Source organism: Rhinoraja longicauda, chromosome 6 (assembly GCF_053455715.1).
Source record: "Rhinoraja longicauda isolate Sanriku21f chromosome 6, sRhiLon1.1, whole genome shotgun sequence".
Taxonomy (NCBI): Eukaryota; Metazoa; Chordata; class Chondrichthyes; order Rajiformes; family Arhynchobatidae; genus Rhinoraja; species Rhinoraja longicauda.
In genome coordinates, this window is record NC_135958.1 from 64877604 (window position 1) to 64898060 (window position 20457).

At 39.9% G+C, this 20457-nt stretch overlaps 1 protein-coding gene across 5 annotated transcripts in view; it reads left to right on the forward strand.

The window, feature by feature from the left end:
* The window catches only part of cacna1g (calcium channel, voltage-dependent, T type, alpha 1G subunit), a 219650-nt gene that overhangs the window by 97850 nt on the left and 101343 nt on the right, over positions 1 to 20457 (forward strand). For 4 of the 5 annotated variants that reach the window (XM_078401171.1, XM_078401174.1, XM_078401172.1 and 1 more), the window contains exons 13-18: positions 2131 to 2199; positions 7337 to 7363; positions 12639 to 12729; positions 14594 to 14781; positions 16408 to 16854; positions 18409 to 18509. In XM_078401171.1, coding sequence (XP_078257297.1) covers positions 2131 to 2199; positions 7337 to 7363; positions 12639 to 12729; positions 14594 to 14781; positions 16408 to 16854; positions 18409 to 18509 — 923 coding nt within the window. The remainder of the gene's footprint in view (positions 1 to 2130; positions 2200 to 7336; positions 7364 to 12638; positions 12730 to 14593; positions 14782 to 16407; positions 16855 to 18408; positions 18510 to 20457) is intronic. The other variant, XM_078401173.1, reaches the window with a different exon arrangement.

Here is a 20457-nt window from a genome sequence, read left to right on the forward strand (position 1 = left end):
ATAATTTTGGTATATATTTGAAGCCTTAATCTCGCCATCATTTACACCTCATTGATGTTACATATGTTGGGCACACTATAGCATTTCTTATCTAACAATAGTACACTATTCTGTACTTCAACCTTCATGAATTTGTATGATGTCAGAAGATTGTTGATAGTAAAACAGGATTTAGCCAATTGCATTTGCCTTATTGAAAATTGACATATTAGTTATGAATTCAATCAGTAAAATAGTGAGATTTTTAACATCCACTTGTCACCTTTACATTAAGTTGCACCTCAATAACTAATGTTACCGAGCATTACCTGAGGCGTTGCTGAACCAATTAAAAAAAGAAGGGAATTTCATCCAAAATATTTATTCAGATCTATAAGAATTGGTTCTTGATGAATATCAAGGAGCCACTGTTTTTTTTTAAGTGATTGCATACCTTGTCCAATATTTTTCTGATCTCCATTGAGAGTTCTTGAGCAAATTGACACTGTTCTGTATTTATTCCTCCAATTTACCAGTGATTTTCAGTACATAAACACATTTTGGTACTTTTATTGCATGTTTTTGCTAATAATAGTGGTTGCTAGGCAACAGCAATAATTTGCAAATGAGACAATTCCATAAAATATGCTTTGGCTGCTGAAATGTGTTTGGGGTATCTTTTTGCATGATGTTTGTGGAGGCTTTATATGGAACTTGGTGTCTGGAGCTTAATGGTTTCTTTACTGCTTAAAAAAAATGATGTTATGTGACTGTATGAAATTGCTGGCTATTTGCATGTTCACATAGTAAGTAAGAATTACATGACTAATTTACAGGTTGAAAATTTGGATGTCTCTTAGAAATTTAATCATGTACCATTAACAATACTACCCTTGAGTCTAAGTGTCATCTTATCATGAATTTTACCATGTTGTCTGATGATCATATGTGGAGAAAAGACATCTACTTTATTCCTATCATCTGATACATTACTTCATGTCTCTTTTCAAAATATATTTTCCATATCGTCATTCTGTTCTCAAACCACACCTGTTACTTATCACTTGCTCTCTATGTTTTCAACTATTGATTCTTATTATCTTCAAGGTGGTGTACATGTGCAATTAGTAGTTATTGCTAACTGCACCTCACTATGTTAGGTCTGCTTTCTCTTTTTCTTTGTTATTAATCGTGATTCCCCACCAGGCAATTACAGTGCCTTCATTAGAATTGGTTTGTGAGCTTATTGCATACAGAGAACAATGATGCTATGGTTGCGGAAGTATCAGTTGAGCTTATAGGACTTGGTATTACAATCCCTACTGTAATCGGCATCTTCTTAATCTCTTGAGTGGGGGTAAGGGTAAAGACTTCATTGGGGTCATCAGGTGGGCACCCTCCTTCCCTGGTGTTTCGTTGATAGGTCCACGACACCTCCAGAGGGCTCAACAGCGATACCTGGCGTCCCATGTGCGATCCCCTCCGTTTTTACCCCTCTTGCTGGTCATTTTGCAACCCAGTTGGAGTCCTTCCTCTTCAGCCACAGCCAGTTGCTGCTTCGCTCGGCAGCCTCTGACAGCTTGGACTTCATTAGAATTGGTTTGTGAGCTTATTGCATACAGAGAACAATGATGCTATGGTTGCGGAAGTAAAGAACTACCTAAACAGACTGCTACTTTAGCAAATGGCACATCATTGTTGGCAGCATGCCTCTGAGTCAAAGAACTAACTTGGAAGAAGGGAAAATTCTATTTTGTCACACATATATATTGATTTTGATTTAAATTCAGCTTTAGAAAGATGAGTTTATCAAAATAAATAATTATCGTTTTGTTCCTGAAGGAAGCAAATATTTATATTAAGATCTATTAGATCAAATAGGTGGCAATAATAAGACAAAATCACTCTGGGTTTTGTCCATATATATGGATATTGGTTATCCTGGTATTATAATGTTATGTTTTGGATATGTTGTGATTAATTGTGGACTTCTCCTAACCTCAGTGCAAATAATTAGAAAAAAAATCATAAATTTAAAAAACTTTTTTTTCCTTCAATTAACTGTGCTTTTTGTTTCCAAAGTGTCTGAAATATTTAACTTGAATGTATTTCAGTCACCTCACTATCGACACCATGTTTGTTTCACTTCAGGAGGTCCCGAAGCGGGAGGATGCGAGTGGGCAGTTAAGCTGTATTCAGCTGCCTGTCGACTCGTCTGGGGTACGTAACTGTTCACCGTCAATTCACAGCTGAGACATTTTTTAAAAAATAAAGCAGCAGAGAGGGAGGAAAGAAGAGTTGCCAGCTTTTCAACTGTTTTTTAAAGAACAATTGTGTCTGCATCCTTTCTGATTTTTTTTCCTTATAAATTATCCCTTAATTGGTCTGGTAGAACTTTTTAATCATTTCATCTGACATTGCATCCAAACAAGGATTGATTGAAGACTGAACCCTTTGTTTTTTTTTGGTTAAGGCTGACTTAGGTAGTTACTTTTTCTAGTTCAATCTTTTGTGATTTGAATTTGATTTAAATATACAGATATTAACAATGACACAAAAATGGTATGTTACATTTTTTATCGTGGTTTCAGACCTAACTGTGATGGCCACCCTCAAGATAAATCATCACCAGAAATGGTTTAGTGGATTAAACCAGGATTTGGTTGATTAGATTTGAAGACATGTGGCACTAATTTTGTACTCCCTTGGAGGACCTAAAAATGAGATTTAACCCAAATGAAGTTACTTTAAATTTTTTATTTATTTAATAAGATGGATGCAGCAATTTTGTTTTTGCTGCTTGGTCAGAGGAATAGAATGTTAATTCCATAGCTCGGCCATTTAGAGAGGGAAGAAAGGTTTCAGTAGATATTCCAAATCCTCTCCTGCACCCCCCCCCCCCCCCCCACCCCCACCCCCAAACAAAACACTATGGTTTCTGATAAAAATGGGTCCATTCAAGGCTAAGACTAATAGAGTTCATTGGGCCAGAGTATCAAAAACGTATAGGCAGGTCAAAAAAATAGTGACAAATCAACCGTGATCGAATTGAACGTCGGGGAAGATTTAGAAACTGAACTGACTCCTCCTTTTGGAGTAAAGGGATTCTACCCTTGGCACGGTATTTGATGGCAGAATGCAAGATTGAATAGATATGTAACAAAGATAATGGAAAAACATATTATACTGGGGGAATCAGAAGGCAAAGCTTTTTTTTTACCACAATCTAAAACATGCTCAATGTGCCAGAGTTCAAAATTAGTTGTAGGGCAAGGTGCCTTTTATACAATACCAATAATATGTGCAATTACATCACTGTAGCATTTACCCTACTCGCCACTCTGTGGAAGCAAGATAGTGTCAGTGACTAATAAATCCCAGTAGTGGGCCAACACCCATTGTGTTTATGATTTGTGTGATTGGCAATCATTTCTTGTCTCAAATTCAGTTGCAGAAAAATACTATTCATGAGAGGGGTGGTTCATTTAGCGATGTTGCTTAGATTGCATTCAGGGATTTGGGACAAATAGAAGATGTTGAACTCTGGTTTCTTGCATTACTTTTATCAAAATTTGATGATTCAAATTTCTGATCTGAGTGATGCTAAAATCGCCCGTGTTTTGACATTGGACTGAATGGGATCTGGAATGGGTTAGTCATTCTCAGTGAGAACAGTATGTGGCTTTGCATTATGTTCAATCTCAGTTCCCCTGCAGAATGACAGAAAATCAGTACGATATTCAGCATGCAGCAGGAGTTGAATTCACTGCTGATCGTGATGAGTCACATGTTTATCCTTTTTCCAGTTTATTTGGTCATCTGTATTTTTGATAACTGGGTAGATGGTCAAGCGGAGGTATTGAATGATGATAACTGAAAAGAAGTTACTCTTTAAATATATGAATGTTATGAAAGAATTTGAGAAGCCTGAGAAGATGTTTCTGTTTTGGTTTCATCCATAAAAGAGGCCATGTGCAATAAATTCAGCAAGAATTCAGGAGCAACGTCTTTATCCTGAGACTGGGAATAATGTGGAACTCACTACCTCATTGAGTAGTTGGAATAGTGCAGATGCATTTTTTTAAAGTTATATAAGAACAAGAAGAAAATGTTGTGCAAATAAGGTTAGATGAAATAGGCAGAAGCAATACTAATTTGTAGCATTAACATCTGCAAAGACCAAGGTAAATTTTTAGAATGCTGGAGATTCTCAGAAGGTTAGGCAGCTTCTACAGAGAGAGAAACTGAGGTAACTTTCAGCTTGAGGACCATTCATCAGAACTGCAAAGACCAGTATGGCTGAATGGCTCATTTGTAAATTGCTAATTCAGTGTGATATGAAGTAACAAATCTTTACCAATATGCAGAATAGCTCAAGTACTTGCGATGAACCTTTACATGGAGTTGCTGTTGCCACTTGATGAATAGAGTCATTATTCACACACCTTTCCTCCCTGACATAAAGCTGAAGGGTTAGATGCCACACCCTCTCTCCAGCACACCAGTGCCCCCCTGCTGAGTCGATGGTGGATTTTCTGGCATCAGAGTTCAGGCTCAGGCTTCATCTTTGCCTGACCATGTGCCACAGACTGAATCCCATTGAAGTCTAAATGGCAGACATCTACTAGTTCTCCACCAAATTACCAGGGGTCAGTCAACTCGGTCTGACCCAGTGATTCAGTCTCACTGAAACTCAGCACCGTTATTCAACCAAGAACTTCCACCACCAACAACTCAGCTCAACCAGTGCCTCAGTCAGTCTACTGCAGAGAACCCGATCATCTTGCCTATACTTTAGTTTTCTCTAGGATTAGATCTACTCCACTGATCTATTGGATGCCTCCCATCCTTCACCTTCCATATACAGTACTTTAAGCAAAAATCTATTAGCCACTTCAAAAATCACACCAGAAACGTTCTGTCCAGTAATAAATTACATACAACCATCATCTTGCCTTGCAAACCCACGCGTTCTCTCTTTTCCCCAATCCTTCAGAATTAAAATGTGTTTCAATTATTTCTGAGTCTTGTCCCTCACTCTCTCTGTATCTCCTTTGGCTTAGTCAAATCCTCAGTAAACTGTAAGCAATTGAATCTGATATGTATCACTATCTCCCCTTTTCCACCTTTAGCAGTTATGCAGTTGACAACTAATGCTCCAGGTCCTTAAATTCCCTCCCATACTTTCTGCCTCTCCATTCTCTCTTCCTTTAAGATACGCCTTAAACCCCAATAAATTGACCAAACTATTAGTTCAGATCCTATATATTATCTTTTTCTTTCACTCAGTTCCCATTTTGGTTGGATTGCTCCTCTGAGAAGTGGCCTGCAGCAATTTTCTACACTGAAAGGGCAGTGTTAGATCTTTTTTTTTTGTTGGGAAATTCAAATTAATAATAAGGATGATTGAGTTGATGTCAGAAAGCAGAATACTCTGAAATAAGCTTAAGCTGAAAGGAAATAGGTGAGCTCTGTGAAGGAATTTGTAAAATAACTTATGAAGGCAGTTTGTGTTTGCAAACAGACATTAAGTATTGACTGTAATTGGCCTACAAGAGAGATTAATTTGAACAGTAGTCTTGCCTGGACTTTACGTTTTCCCCTCCCAATCCTTTGAGCTGATGCCACACTTCCTTGATCTCTCCAGATGTCTTGCCCCCTCCACAGCTTCTATATTATCAGACTACTTGTCGAAAATTAAGTTCTGAATATGAAGCTTTTTATTTGTAAACACTTTAATGTCCAAAAGGATACATTTGAATTGTAAAACTAATTTTAGACTTCTATCTCTGATGTTTGAGTCTTTGTTTTCCAGCTGCCATTGTGTCAGAGATGGGCTTCCCTGTGTTGCTTTTTATTTATGATATTTTTTCCACTATTTAACATCAAACTGATCACATAAGCAGTGTTAGCCTAGAGGGTATGTTCTCTTCACGAACATAGGTGGGATCCACAGCAAAGTCACTTTCCTCTTTGAAACTTCCAATTTAACCAATCCTATACCAGATTTTGCAGTTGGCGTCACTTTCAAGATGGCACCGTGAAGATAGTCATCACAGTTTTGACCAAAGGTCATGCTGACAAACCTCCTTGATTTATTTCAACATGTTAATAGATACATTTCGGCTTAACAGTGCATTCTCCACTCCCGCTGTTTGCCTGATAAATACTAAGAGGATCGAGAAAGGTTTATATTTAGTAGGCTGCAATGAAGTGTCAATACTATTACCCAAGCAGCTGTGAAACAAACCTGATTTTTAAAAGTAATGGGTGTGTATGTGACAATGCAGAGAGTGCTGCAGGCAATTCCAATCTGAAATGTGGTGCTTGGGTAGAAAAGGCATCCTGAAAAGATTTGGGATTGTTTTAAACATTTGTCCAGATCCATCATTAAGGCCACTTGCTGTGATGTTCCTGCCAGTTCTTAGTTTCACGCCAACGAGGGAACTCAACAAAGTAAAAAGAACAAGAGTCCATCAACAAAAAACAATTCCTTCTGTCCTTCATAAGTTAACCAAGCCTACATTTCACAAGAACTGAGAGCATACTAGATTGTACACATTTTGTAGTTTTGTCTGTTAATCATATTCTGAATAACTGTGAGGTCCTTTGTGGATGACAGGAGAGTAAAAAGGAATATAAAGAACTTCAAAATACAGCTGTCCACTTCTACGTAATCAGAAGCATGATTACCTCAATTCTCAAGATTGAAAATTATTACTTTATCCATTCTGATACAACAGAATGGAGTTGAGGACTAATTTTAAAACATAAAAGCCTTGGAATTCAGATGCATGGCATTTTTATTTCACTCCAAGCCTGGATCAACCCAATCAGCCCCACGTCCATCAAATGACTACCAATTGCAGATCCCCTCTCCCCAAATGCCAATCATGGGCAGATCCCTGATGACAGAATTTGACCCTCATCATTACTCTCAGCCTCTCGCGCCCATCACCCCAGCAAATATAACCACGGTGGCCCCTTCACATAGTTTGCAAAGGAGAAGCCTACCTTTTTAAAGCTAGCTAGTAGGTCTGATATTTTGAGGGTCCCAGAGGCAATGAAGAATTTCTAGGCCAATGATTGTGTTTTGGAAAGTTGTAAATCTCCTCAGAAGTGTGGGGAATGTTGATTCTCTTCCTTCCTGTTTCCAGTCAAATAAAGCTTGCGGCTTCTATCTGTGCCTTTGTTCCATTTCTTTTCCACTTGGCTCATGCCACGCGTCTGTCAGTCTTCTCATGTTTCCTGTACATCCACCAAACCTTTCTGAATATATTGGGAAAAAAAACATTGTATAAACAGCGTATCTAGCATTAACTAAATATTTCTTTTATTGAATCCTTCTTTTACTCAGAAAGTCGAAGTGGGACAAGAACCTCAGGTAAATAATGTAGACCTGATACATTCCTTGCCTGTTTACCAAAAAAGTTAGGGAATTGTTATTTCAGGGGCTGGTGGGACATTGGCATATTACTACTCTGGTTTCAGAGAGGCATTGAACTCTTGGATGAAGATGGTGATCATAATTCATTTTGCTACTTTATTCTATCACTACTTCTGCTGTATGAGAGTCTAAAATCCTTTATCTCTTTGCTTGCTATCACTTTTGGATCACAAAAGGCCAGAGGTCACAATATCCTCAATCTTCTAAAATACACAATCAGTCATGCAACAATTATTACAACAAGCTGTAAGCTGTCTACATTGTTTTATGAGTTATTGAAATAATTATAATTTAGTTGGCCAAAGGACAAGTTTGAAGACGAATAGCAACTTAGGCACTAGGCTGAATTCATAACCCTTGTTTAGATCTACTTCTGTGCAAAATATATATATGGAAACCACAGTGTCAACTGAAAATATATGCAAAATAAACAAAAGTAGTGCATAATATTTAAATAAATCAAACTAACATAAGTGATCATTGATTGTCTGCTGTGTTTGTTAGTTTTATCACATGATACCATAAACTGAAAATCCACAATGACTGAATTTACCCCAAGTTCATTGAAATTGTGGATCCATTTGTACCTTACAGTCACTTACAAAAGTGGTGGTTGAGCAGAGTGGCACACACCTTGTGCATGTTCAGTGGCTCTGTCTGCTTCCTGCCACACTAAAGGTGGTTTGGGGCTGATCAGCTTTATAATCAAAGCCACATCAATAACTCTTAATGATTTACTTAATGTGTTAATGAGTTGGTTATCATCTATTCCAATGGAAATTGTGTCAAGAGTCTAAAGTGTTTAATTGTCATATGTGCCAGGAACAAAATAATGAAATTCTCTGAATAGAGCTTTACAGGCCCAATAATACAATAAAGGGCCTGTCCCACTGAGGCGATTTTAAGGCGACTGCCGACGACTAGGCTGTCGCTGACAGTTCGCCGGGGTGTCGCGGTCATGATCGTGAGGAGTCTTCAAAGAATCGTAGTGGATTGCGGCGCGTCGCTAAGAAATTTTCCGGATAGAAATTTCTCAGCGACAGCTGGCTTGTCGCCAGGTATCGTTGCTTATTGCGGGCGCTGTCGCATGCTGTCCCCAGGTTTGTTAGGTTGTCGCAGATGCATTTAGAAGCATGTATTATTAAATTAAGTAAAGTTATTTGAAGATACTATAAAATACTTGTGTTTAACCAATTTATTTACCGTCAGGACATTTGACAGGTAGATTGGAGGTGACAGTTTGACGGTCAGGTACGCATGGGAATTTCGCGATGTTTATGGCCATCAGCGATTACTTTTAAAGTAGGCTCCCAACCAGAAACCAGATATGCATCTCCCATACATATGCAACCCAGAAACCAGATATGCATCTCCCGTACATTTTCAAAGAATGCCCACACTCCGCACAAAAATCCATTTAACCACGTTTAAAATTAAATTTCTTAATACTGCTATCAGTAAACTGGAAGTCAATCCAGTTTATGCCTCGTTACCGTGAAGCTTGGTTTTCAAGTAACCCGGGCAAGATGTTATATTTCAAAACTCTCAAGTAATTACAGACTTGTCAGTGATTTCAGCAAAGATTAGGACGCCGGAGAAGCATTGATAAGCATGGGAATTTCGCAATGTTTCCGAAGATGGTGTAATCTCTAAGCCAGGTGCTAGTTTCACAAAAAATGTAACTTGTACCGACCTGACTCGGCATTGTCGTGGTCACATCTACAGTATACCACTCTGCCTCGGCAAAGCAGCCAACATAATCAAAGGTTTGTCCCACCCTGGGCATTCTTTTTCCTCCCTGCTCCCATCTGGCATAAGGTATAGAGATTTGAAAGGGCACATCGTCAGACTCAGGAACAGCCCACTCCCCTCTGTAATCAATAACCTTGGCCTTGCTGACATTGATGAAGAGGTTATTGCCTTGACACCATGTCACTAAGTTCTCTGTTTCCTTCCTCTACTCCATATCATCATTGATTCAGTCCACCGTAGTGGTGTAGTCTGCAAACTTGCAGATGGAATAAGAGTCGAATTAGGCTGTATAGTCATGAGTGTTTCGACGATTTGGTAAGGGACCGAGAATGCATTCTTGCAGGACACTGGTGTTGGGAATTATTGTGCAGGAGGTGTTGTCACCCATCCTCACTAATTGAGGTCTATGGGTCAGAAATTCAAGAATCCAATGGCAGAGGGGGTACCTGATTGTTAGGTCCAGGAATTTGGATAATGAATATGGATGGGATTATGATCTTATAGGCAGAGATATAGTTGATACATAGCAGTACAGTATTTGTTGTCTACTTGGAGCATGGAAAAACATAAGAGTCCCTATTATTTCTTTCCTAGACATACTTTGTTTCACATTCTATGGCACAGTGGCACAGCTGGTAGAGCTGCGGTCTCACAGCAACAGAGACCCGAGTTCGATCCTGACCTCGGGTGCTGTTTTTATTTACACATCACTCTGTGACTCCGTGGGCTTCCTCCGGGTGCTCCGCTTTCCTCCCACGTCCCAAAGAGGTGCGGGGTCTGGTCTCTGAAAATTGACCCTAGTATGTAGAGAGTGGATGAGAAAGTGAGATTACAGGGATCTAGTGTGAATGGGTGATCAAAGGTCGGCGTGGATTTGGTGGGCTGAAGGGCCTATTTCCATGCTATATCTCTAAACTAAACTAAACTAAAATTCAAGTGGCACCAATACGGAGTGAAAAGGGATGGTAAAATATAGATAATCCAGATCAGCAGCACGGTAGCGCAGCGGTAGAGTTGCTGCTTTACAGCGAATGCAGCGCCGGAGACTCAGGTTCGATCCTGACTACGGGTGCTGCACTGTAAGGAGTTTGTACGTTCTCCCCGTGACCTGCGTGGGTTTTCTCCGAGATCTTCGGTTTCCTCCCACACTCCAAAGACGTACAGGTATGTAGGTTAATTGGCTGGGTAAATGTAAAAAAAAATATTTTTAAAAATTGTCCCTAGTGGGTGTAGGATAGTCTTAATGTACGGGGATCACTGGGCGGTACGGCTTGGAGGGCCGAAAAAGGCCTGTTTCCGGCTGTATATATATGATATGATATGATTGTCATAGGGTAACAGAAAATGTAAGCGATCTGCTACGACTTTGACAGTCGCCGGCAGTCGCCTAAAAAATCGCCTAAGTGGGACAGGCCCTTAACTCAGTCTGCTAACTGAGATTGGGATTCTAGGATGTGCAATGATGGGAGAACTCAGTGCACATTTAAATTACTCCTATGAATAATTTTTAAAACTACAATAGAGAGGATATAATGTGACGTTGAAAATATTTATCTAATATAAAAGTTTCAATATAACATGATAGGTTGTAAGGATACCGTAAGCATGAAACCATCCACTTCTCTTTTAACATGCATTCATGGTTTTGTTAAATGCGAGGACATTAAAAATCTGCCATTTGATAGGAACAAGCTGGTACATAGCCAAGCTTCATTCTCTAATTTGTGAAGCTTAGTTCATTTAGTAGACTTTACACACTTAGACGTAAAGCTAAATCCAGCCATCATGCATTCGCACAATAGTAACTGTCCACGATCATTTTGATTGCACCTTTTCATTGTGGCTAATGTGATGCCATTCACACCAGGGTCATTGGACAATTACAGGTTTCAAGTCTTTGTCCCTGAGCTTCAAACACAAAATGATGGATTACTGACAGAGCGCTACATTAAATGGCAGTTTTTGCTCTTCTGGTGCAGCATGGAACTGAAGCTTCATCTGCCACCCTCAAATGGTTATAAAAAGTTTTGTGAGACTGTTTGAAAAAGAACAAGCTCTCCCAATATTTATCTCTCATTCAAAATCGCTAAATGGACCAAGAACATTATTATATTTCATTTATGCGACCACACTGTGTGCAAATGTGGCTGTTGCCTGCATGACAATAGCATCTACACTTCTAAAATACCACAAAATTGGCAGGGATGGTAAAAGGTTTTGAAAGGTGCTTTGTAATTGGAAGTTTTTATTTTCTTTCTTGTTTTATATTAACTGACCAGTGAACAGGGAAACGCTTGCCACAACAAACTCATGATCTTCGACCAAGTTCTGTCACTGCTTTGCCTTGAGAGGCAAGAGAGATTCATGTAAATATTTTAAAAAACAAATGCTACAACATTTCCAGAGCTTCTTAGCACCGTGGCTGAGTGGCTGTGTCTCCAGCCTGCCTGTGCCCTGATGATAAATGTAAATGGTTTTCAACCAGATAGTTCACTGAGTACATATCAGGTGAGAGATGCTGCCATTTCTTTCATTCTGTCAAGCACCTTGGCGGCAGTTATGTAATGACCAGCATCTGGAAGAATTACTGAGGCAGCCAAAAATTGAAAGATAGTTGAAGTGGATTTACAAGTATTACAAATGAATTGGTGCTAGCTGGAAGAAAAGGCGTGAGATGTCGTTCATGGATGATTACAATGCAGCATTTTTTAGAATATCAATCTTTTAGAACTCAACAACTTCTAAAGGGATTGGAAATGATAATTACAATAATATTTGTAACAATATTTTACCGTTAATATTGCCTTTAGTCTACCACATTCTTACCCTCAATCCCGAAGCTACAATAAACAATGTTTCCAACACAAATAGTAGCATCTAGGACGTATGACAGATTCCAAAAGTAAGCAAGAACCAACAGGGATGAAAAAACAGTGAATGAAAAGCGACCAAGAGATAATCTATTTCACTTTCTCACAACATGCTCTTTTTATAACCTGGAATCCTACAAAAGTAACAACTAAGTCACAAGGGGCAGCTCAACAGGTAGCATCTGATCCAATGTGAGGTTGTGATATTTTGTCAGCTGGAAGGAAAATTACCAATAAGAAGAAAAGTATGTTATTAACCTTTTCAAATTATGTTGCTATCTTGAGATCAACAAAGAGCACTTTATGCTGCATGAGCTGCTCACAATAAGCATGCTATAATAATTGTTGCACGGCTGAAATTAAAATCAATTTCAAAAATTAAAATCAAATTATTACTTATCATCTTTTTCCAAGACCCTACCCTGTAATTGAGGTAAGCATCATAATATTTTATTTACATTATTACCTTTTCCTTCGAATATGTCATTTTAGTGGATCACTGTCGGTGGAGGGAATGTGAGGGGATTGTACCTGAATTTTGCAAAATTCTCCATCCATAACTTAAGTCTTTCCCTTCACTTTCACTCAAGGGAGATGTCTCGAAGTCGGACTCAGAGGTTGACCTTTATTGTCAGAGCCTAGATGATGATAGTGGAAGCAGAAATCTTCCGAATACTGCGCGTAAGTTGATGAATAAATTTTAGATACAGGAAGTGTATTAAGGACATATATATGTGCAAGGCAAATTGACATTATTAATAGCAGAGCCAGTTTAAAAGATATGCTTTCAAAGTGTTTCAAAAGTAGATTTATTGTACTAAAACAGTATTAACCTCGACAGCTGATTCCCTAAATCTGCCTGAATTTCTGTATGAAATTTGAATTCCTGAAACATCTACCTATCTATACCTTATACATATAGATCACAAACTTTCACTCCCAGAAACTTTGAACGTTAACATCAGAAATTTTGGATGATGTTTTCATTTTGGTATTTCCAGCCGTACTATTCCATGAGTCTACTTGTAATTCTGATCAAAACACAAAGTGCTAGAGGAAATCAGTGGGTCAGGCAGCATCTGTGGAGGGAAGAGGCAGATGACATTGTGGATTGGGCCCTGTCTTCAAACAGATTGAAGTAGGATGTGAGAGCTGGAAAAGAGACGTGGGGTCAGTACAAAACCTGGCACGTGTTCCGTGGATGCAACTCGGCAACTGTTTCACCGAACGTTTGCGGTCTGGCGGCAAAGGCCTGCTGGACCTCCTGATTGCTAATCATTTTAACTCCTTTTCCCATTCCAATACTTACCTTTCTGTCCATTGCCAGAATGAGTGAGGCCACATGAAAACTGAGCAACCTATATTCCACATGGGTAGCTTATAACCCTACAGTATGAACACTGAATTCAATATCAAGGAATACCTCCCTCCCTCCCATCCTCCTTCTCTATCCAATGCCACCTCCCCAACTGCTCTCGCCCCCCCACCCACCTCAGTGCACATGCATTCTCTTGCCATCTCCTACCCCTTCCAGTCACCCTGCGCCTTCCCCTCCTTCACACACTCATCTCCCTTCCCCTAGTCCCCCATATCCCTTGTATCCACCCCTCTTTCCCATCCTCCCTGTCCTTTTCCACCCATATTGTCATGTCATAAGTGATAGGAGCAGAATTAGGCCATTCGGCCCATCAAGTATGCACTGCCATTCAATCATGGCTGATCTATCTTAGCCTCCTAACCCCAATCTCCAGCCTTCTCCTCATAACTCCTGACACCCGTACTAATCAAGAATCTATCTAGTTCTGCCTTTAAAATATCCACTGACGGCCTCCACAGCCTTCTGTGGCAAAATTCCACAGATTTACCACCCTCTGATTAAAGAAATTCCTCCTCATCTTCTTCAAGGAATGTCCTTTAATTCTGAGGCTATGACCTCTAGTCCTAGACGCTCCCACTCGTGGAAACATCCTCTCCACATCCACTCTATCCAAGCCTTTCACTATTTTGTTTGTTTCAGGAGTGAAATGAGAATGAGGCCAGGGTTTTGTGAGTCTCTGATGATGCTGGCTACCTTTTTGAGGCAGTGACTCCTGTAGATCCCTTCGATGGCGGGGAGGTCAGTACCCGTGATGGTCTGGGCAGTATTCATCACCTTTTGTAATCTCCATTCCTGGGCATTCGAGTTGCCAAACCTGGCCTTGATGCAACCAGTCAACATGCTCTCGACTGCGCACCAAGAGAGTATTCCTTGGCTTACTGAATTTCCTCAATCCTCTAAGGAAGTAAAGGAACACTTCTACTTTTTTATGATTTTTTATGCTTTTTTTATGATTACATCAGTGAGCTGGGTCTAGGACGGATCTTCAGAGACATGCACTCCCAGGAATTTGAAGCTTTTGCCAACGACCATTAAAACAGAGTGAAATGATAATATCAATTCTTTGCTTGGGCCCAAAAATGTTTGAAAGGAATATATCTGAGTGAGTGAAATTATAGGTGTTATAAAGTCAAGACCAGCAAACTTAAATATATTTTCTCTATGCAGTGATGACAGCAAATGGTCATTTGGATGTTAAAACCAGTCTGACCCCACCACTCATCATCCACACCAATGCAACGCCAATGCCAACACCAAAGGGGATGCTGTGTGGTGATTCTGTGCACATGTACAGTGATTCCCGCAGAGGTAGCTATGTATCAATCGACCCCAATTACTACGAGCAGAAGTCACCGGTAAGACCATCTGTATTTTCTTCAGAATAGGGCATTTCTTTTCACGGCATTAGGAGCATTGCATCAGAATGCCGAACATAATTATTAGAAGCAAGTGTAGGCATGCGTAATAGGCTAATAAGGAACATGTCCCTCAAAATAAGGAGTATTAACACAAAACCATCTCTATTGCTGTGGACCCTCAGAAACATTGCATACAAAACAATGATTGATAGATTTCTTTCTATTAAAAGAATCAAGGGATATGAGGACAAATCAAGAAAATGGTGCTATAGTAGAAGATCTCCAAAACAAGATTAAGGGACCAAGTGGCCTTCCCTTGCCTCTATTTCTTATGTTTTCATGCCTTTTTCACAATCTTATTTGACCCAACTGTCCCCTTCAGGGATCTGTGGACATACACAAAATCCACTTGTTCCTCCACACTACTGGCGCAGTGGTAGAGTTACTGCCTTACAGCGCCAGGGACCCGGGTTCGATCCTGACTAAGGGTGCTGTCTGTACGGAGTTTGTGGGTTTTCTCCCACACTCCAAAGACGTACATGTTTGTAGGCTACTTGGCTTGGTAAACTTGTAAATTGTCCCTACTGTGTGTAGGATAGTCTTAGTGTGTGAGGATCGCTGGTCGGCACGGACACGGTGAGCGGGCCGAAGGGCCTGTTTCCGCATTGTATCTCTAAACTAAACTAAACTAAACTACTTCTTCCTTTTCTGTGGAGCAGTCTGATAGTGTTTACCTCATTGGGTGTCATTCTTACCTTAGAGAAAGAAGGACGAGGTTTCAAGTCTCCAGAGACTTGAGCACTAATTCTATGATGCTGCACAGTTGGAAGGGCCATTTTTTGGATCCAGTGGTAGAGTAGATCTGTCTACTCAGATCGATGATAAATATTCATTGGTACAATTTAGGAGGAGAGCAAGGGTGATTCTAGCACCCTGATAACTTATTTATTGCCACAGGCTATAACAAAGTAATTGCCATATGCAGATTAGGTACTGTGTTCTCGTATGTTACTGGAGTAGCTGCACTTAAAAAGGGCACCCGATTATACAAGAGGAGCTTTGGAATTTCCTGAAGATGTGAAAAGAACAATATAAATACAAGCTTCTATCTCTCCTTCCTTTATTCTAAATCTTCTTCCCCTCTTCCTTTCCTATATTGTTCTCTCACTCCTTCCCAATGTTGGGATAAAATAAAATAACTGAAACATCCTTTTACAAATCTAAAGAATCGAAGAATGAGGGGCATAAAGAGGCCATTCAGCCCCTCAAGTGTGGTCCACTACTCAACAGGGTCATGGCAAGTCTTCTATTTCAACACAATTTTTCTCCCCAGTCTCAATATCCCCTTAGTCCTTTAACTTGCAGAAATCAATCAGTCTCATATTTGAATAAAATCCATAACTAAGTCTCCACAGCCCACAGAGTATAGAACCCAAAGGTTCACCGTCCTTTAACTGAAGAAGTTTCTCTTCATTTGATCAATATCATGAAATTCTCCTTTCATTGAAGGTGCTTATTCCTATTTGGGTACAAATACTTTGGTCATTGCAAGCCCTTCCTGGTACATTGCATCAGTATGGGTAAGAGTTACTGATTTCTGATTCTGTGTTTCTTCCCTTTCAGTCGAGTGCACGTAGCTCCCCCTACGCTCCTTGGAGCACAGCCAGTAGCTGGAACAGTCGCCGCTCGAGCTGGAACAGCCTTGGCCGACCACAAAGCCTGAAGCGCAAGCACCAGTCTGGTGAGCGAAAGTCCCTCCTCTCGGGTGATGGCAAAGAAAGTTCTGAAGAAGGCGATGGATCGGAGGATGAGAAAGCCAGCCGGGCAGGTGGAGAAAGGGGGCCTGCTCCTCTGCGCCTGGAATCTCTGGAGATGAAGAGTTCTTTCGATATTCCTGAAACCCTGCAGGTGCCCAGTCTTCACAGATCCCCCAGCATCCATAGCAGCAGGACCCCACCACTGGACTGCCAGGTCTGTAATGGTAAGATGTCCCAGGTCGACATGCAACGCCAGTTGCACATGGATGAACAGCGAGCTGAGTTCGAGAATGTTGAAGACGAAGTTGATATGGTGAGTGGTACTAGTGACTGAACTATACAATAGTGTTTTATATTTGATGATTTCTCTCAGGGATACATTGAACGGTGTAAACAGAGGAAATGGATGTCCGATCACACTTATCTCTAGGATGATGTCATTATTGATCTCCCTTTCTCCAGGAGAAGACACACTGGATACTGAAAACCAAAGAAGTTCCCTCTTTCGAACAGGATTTCTATATTTCTGATTTTTTTCCCCCCCCCACTGTTTTACTGTCACTATTTCTCTCATCTTGTTGTGTATATATCTTCCAATCACTCTCATGGTAGCTCACAACAACATGAACCAAAGGCCTAAAGAAATAAAACGACCCCCATTTTGGAGTGGAAATGTCAGCAATTTTGTGTATTGCTGCTCGGACTTCCACAGCTCGGAGTCACTATAAGAGATCTCTGCAAATGTGTGTCCAAGTATAATGGTTCTGAATTTCCTGACAACAGTTCATCAATTCAACTACTTTGCAAAGTTAATATCGCTTGGAGTTTAGCGTGGGAAATTGCACGAAGTCATCCTCCATCCCTAACATGTGCTCGTAAGGGACAAAGCAGTAGTTTTTTTTAAATTGTTTAAATATTTTTTTATCATTTTAAAACTGTTTAATCATTTTGATTGATTCTGAATACAGACTCTTAGAAGCATATGTACCTTTTGACAGTCTGCTACACAAGGAGACAATGATTCGCCATCTGTCACTTTCATTGTGGGTCAGAATATTCGAATCCTTCTGTGAAATGCCACCAAGCATAGAGCACAGTATATGGGCCAAAGCTTAAAATAATAAACTCACTAAGAGGAAGATAAGTTTGCTGACTGTATTCAATACTTCAATTTGTATGTAGTTTGGTACCTTCTAAGGATTGTGATTGCAGGGGATGTTGCCAGAGTAGAATCAGTTTGATCGAACCCTGGATCATTTTGCTCTGTTGTTGGTGATAATGGATATTCAGGGATTTGGCATCAATGTTATGTCTCATTTCTATAATCTGTATGATACTTATTCATAAGGAGGCATTGTGTCCATTTCAGCCCATTGACAATGGAACTATTCCAATAATCCTATTCATTGTCTTTCTATCCTCTGCAACTTATTCTCTCTCAACTCTCCTTTGACTCTTTTTCTACTTATCTGCACTTAGGTGTAATTTACAGTAAAACAATTAACCTTCCAGCATATATTTGGCATGTGAGAGGAAACATGAGAGCAACTGGGGGAAGCAGTGATGTGGCAGAGGGAATATGAAACCTTCACACACATAGTGTGCAAGCATGAGATCGCACCTGGGTCCTTAAAGCTGTGTGATGGAAACATTTACTGCTACACCACCCTGTGTCTTACACATCACTTGCACTTTTGTTTTTGTCAAGTGAGAGTATTTTATCAGCATTATAGTTGCCTCTGCCGTTGCAGAAGGAACCACGTCCAAATCTGTTCTCTGAATGCAATCCTCCTGTATTCAGTGACTGGAATGAACCCAACACGGAATCTGGACTCCAGAACTGACATGTGCTACCTTGTTTCTGCAGAGCAAAGGCGCACGGTTGCTGGCATGGATTCAAAGCAAGCTGCCGCCCTGTTTCAAGGAGCGGGAGGGCTGGTCACTCTATCTCTTCCCACCACAGTCCAAGTAAGAAATTAAAACCTATTGAATGTTTGCCTTTAATTGAAAGAGGTAATTACCAGAAGGGCAACTGGAAATGTTCATTTTTACCAAAGCAATGCAAAGGGATTTTAAAAAAAGGACTGAAAACCTTCCTAGTAAATAACTTTGTTTTTATATATTGCCTGTAGTACAGCAAACTCCAGGGGCAACGCAGAAGCCTAAACAAATAAAGTTTGCCTTTTGCACATATGAGGATGAAAATTGTGATTAAAAATATATATATTTTAATGATAAATATAACATCACGTGGTCTAATTAAAAAGGACATATTACAGCTTGGAATCCACAAATCAGAGATGGGAAAATTACATGAAATGGAATTGTGCAGATGATACACCAGGTCATAAGGTCATAAGGGATAGGAGTAGAATTAGGCCATTCAACCCATCAAGTCTACTCCACCATTCAATCATGGCTGATCTATCTCTCCCTCCCAACCCCATTCTCCTGCGTTCTCCCCATAATCTCTGACACCTGTACTAATCAAGAATTTATTTATCTCTGCCTTAAAAATATCCACTGACGGCCTCCACAGCCTTCTGTGGTAAATAATTCCACAGATTCACCACAGGACTGAGGGAATCTACAGAGAAGTGGTGTCCATGTGGAAGTTTGAGAGCTGGAGCCAATGTAGAGGCACATGAATTATAGGTGAACAAGAGTTGACAGCCTTCTGGAGGTTCCCACAAGAAGTAAATGAGAAAAAAACATCTCTTCAGGAGCTCAAATAAGTGGTTATAAGGTCATGATAAATTAATTTTATTTATATAATTTAGTTGACAAACAAATGTTTAAGAAATTAAGAGGGCAGAAGTACTCTAGAGAACTGGGACAATTTTTCATGACAAGGAGAGATAAAATTATGAGAGGCATTGATAGGGTAGACAGTCAGAATCATTTTCTCATGCTGGAAATGTCATAGAATAGAGGGCATAGCTTTAAGGTGAAAGAGGTAAAGTTTGAAGGAGATGTGTGGGGCAAGATCTTTACACAAAGGGCGACACGTGCCTGGAACACTTTGCCAGGGGAAGTGGTGGAGCCGTTTCTAAGACTTTTAGATAGGCACATGGCTATGTGTGGAATGGAGGGGTGTGGATCATGTGCAGGCAGATGAGATTAGTTTATATTAGCATTATGTTCAGCACAAACATTGTGGGCCAAAGGGACTATTCATGTGCTGTACTTTTCTATGTTCTATGAAACAAAGAGCTAGTTTATCTAATATATCAGCAGCACACATGAACTTATGACTGGAACGAAAAGCAGAATCAATATCCAGGCTGGTTCTTCCTACTTACGCAGGTTAGAAAGTCAACATTTTATTTTTAGATATGAGAGATTGTTGAGGCTGTTATTTGCTTTGTTCTTAACTGAATGAACCAACAGGAACGCTGTTCCATTGTAGAGCATAAACTGACTTCCCATACAAAGCCTGTGGTATAGTCATTCGAATGAGCAACAAAGAAAGGTTAATCCATTCACAGTATGACTACTTTAGTGTTATTTAATCCAGGGATGCTGGGTCTATAGAAATTTACAATTTCCAGAAAAATAGGTAGTTTAACCGATTTTTTATGATTCCACACATTAATAAAATGCTAAAGTTTGGGATGGTCAAATTGTGAATAGAATTTCCAGAATTAGAATTAAACTGCTCATTATGTTGGAGGAAAAAAAATGCTAAGGGGCCATATTTTATTGGGTAATTGCATTGAATACATTCCATTTACAGTACAGAAACTGACATTAGTGTAACTTATCCATGCTAGTAAGTATTCTCTACTGGTCTTAGTTTCGTTTAGTTTAGAGATACAACACAGAAACAGGCCTACGGCCCACCGAGCCCACACCGACTAGCGATCCCAGCACTCTAACACTATCCTACACACGCTAGGGACAATTTTACATTTAT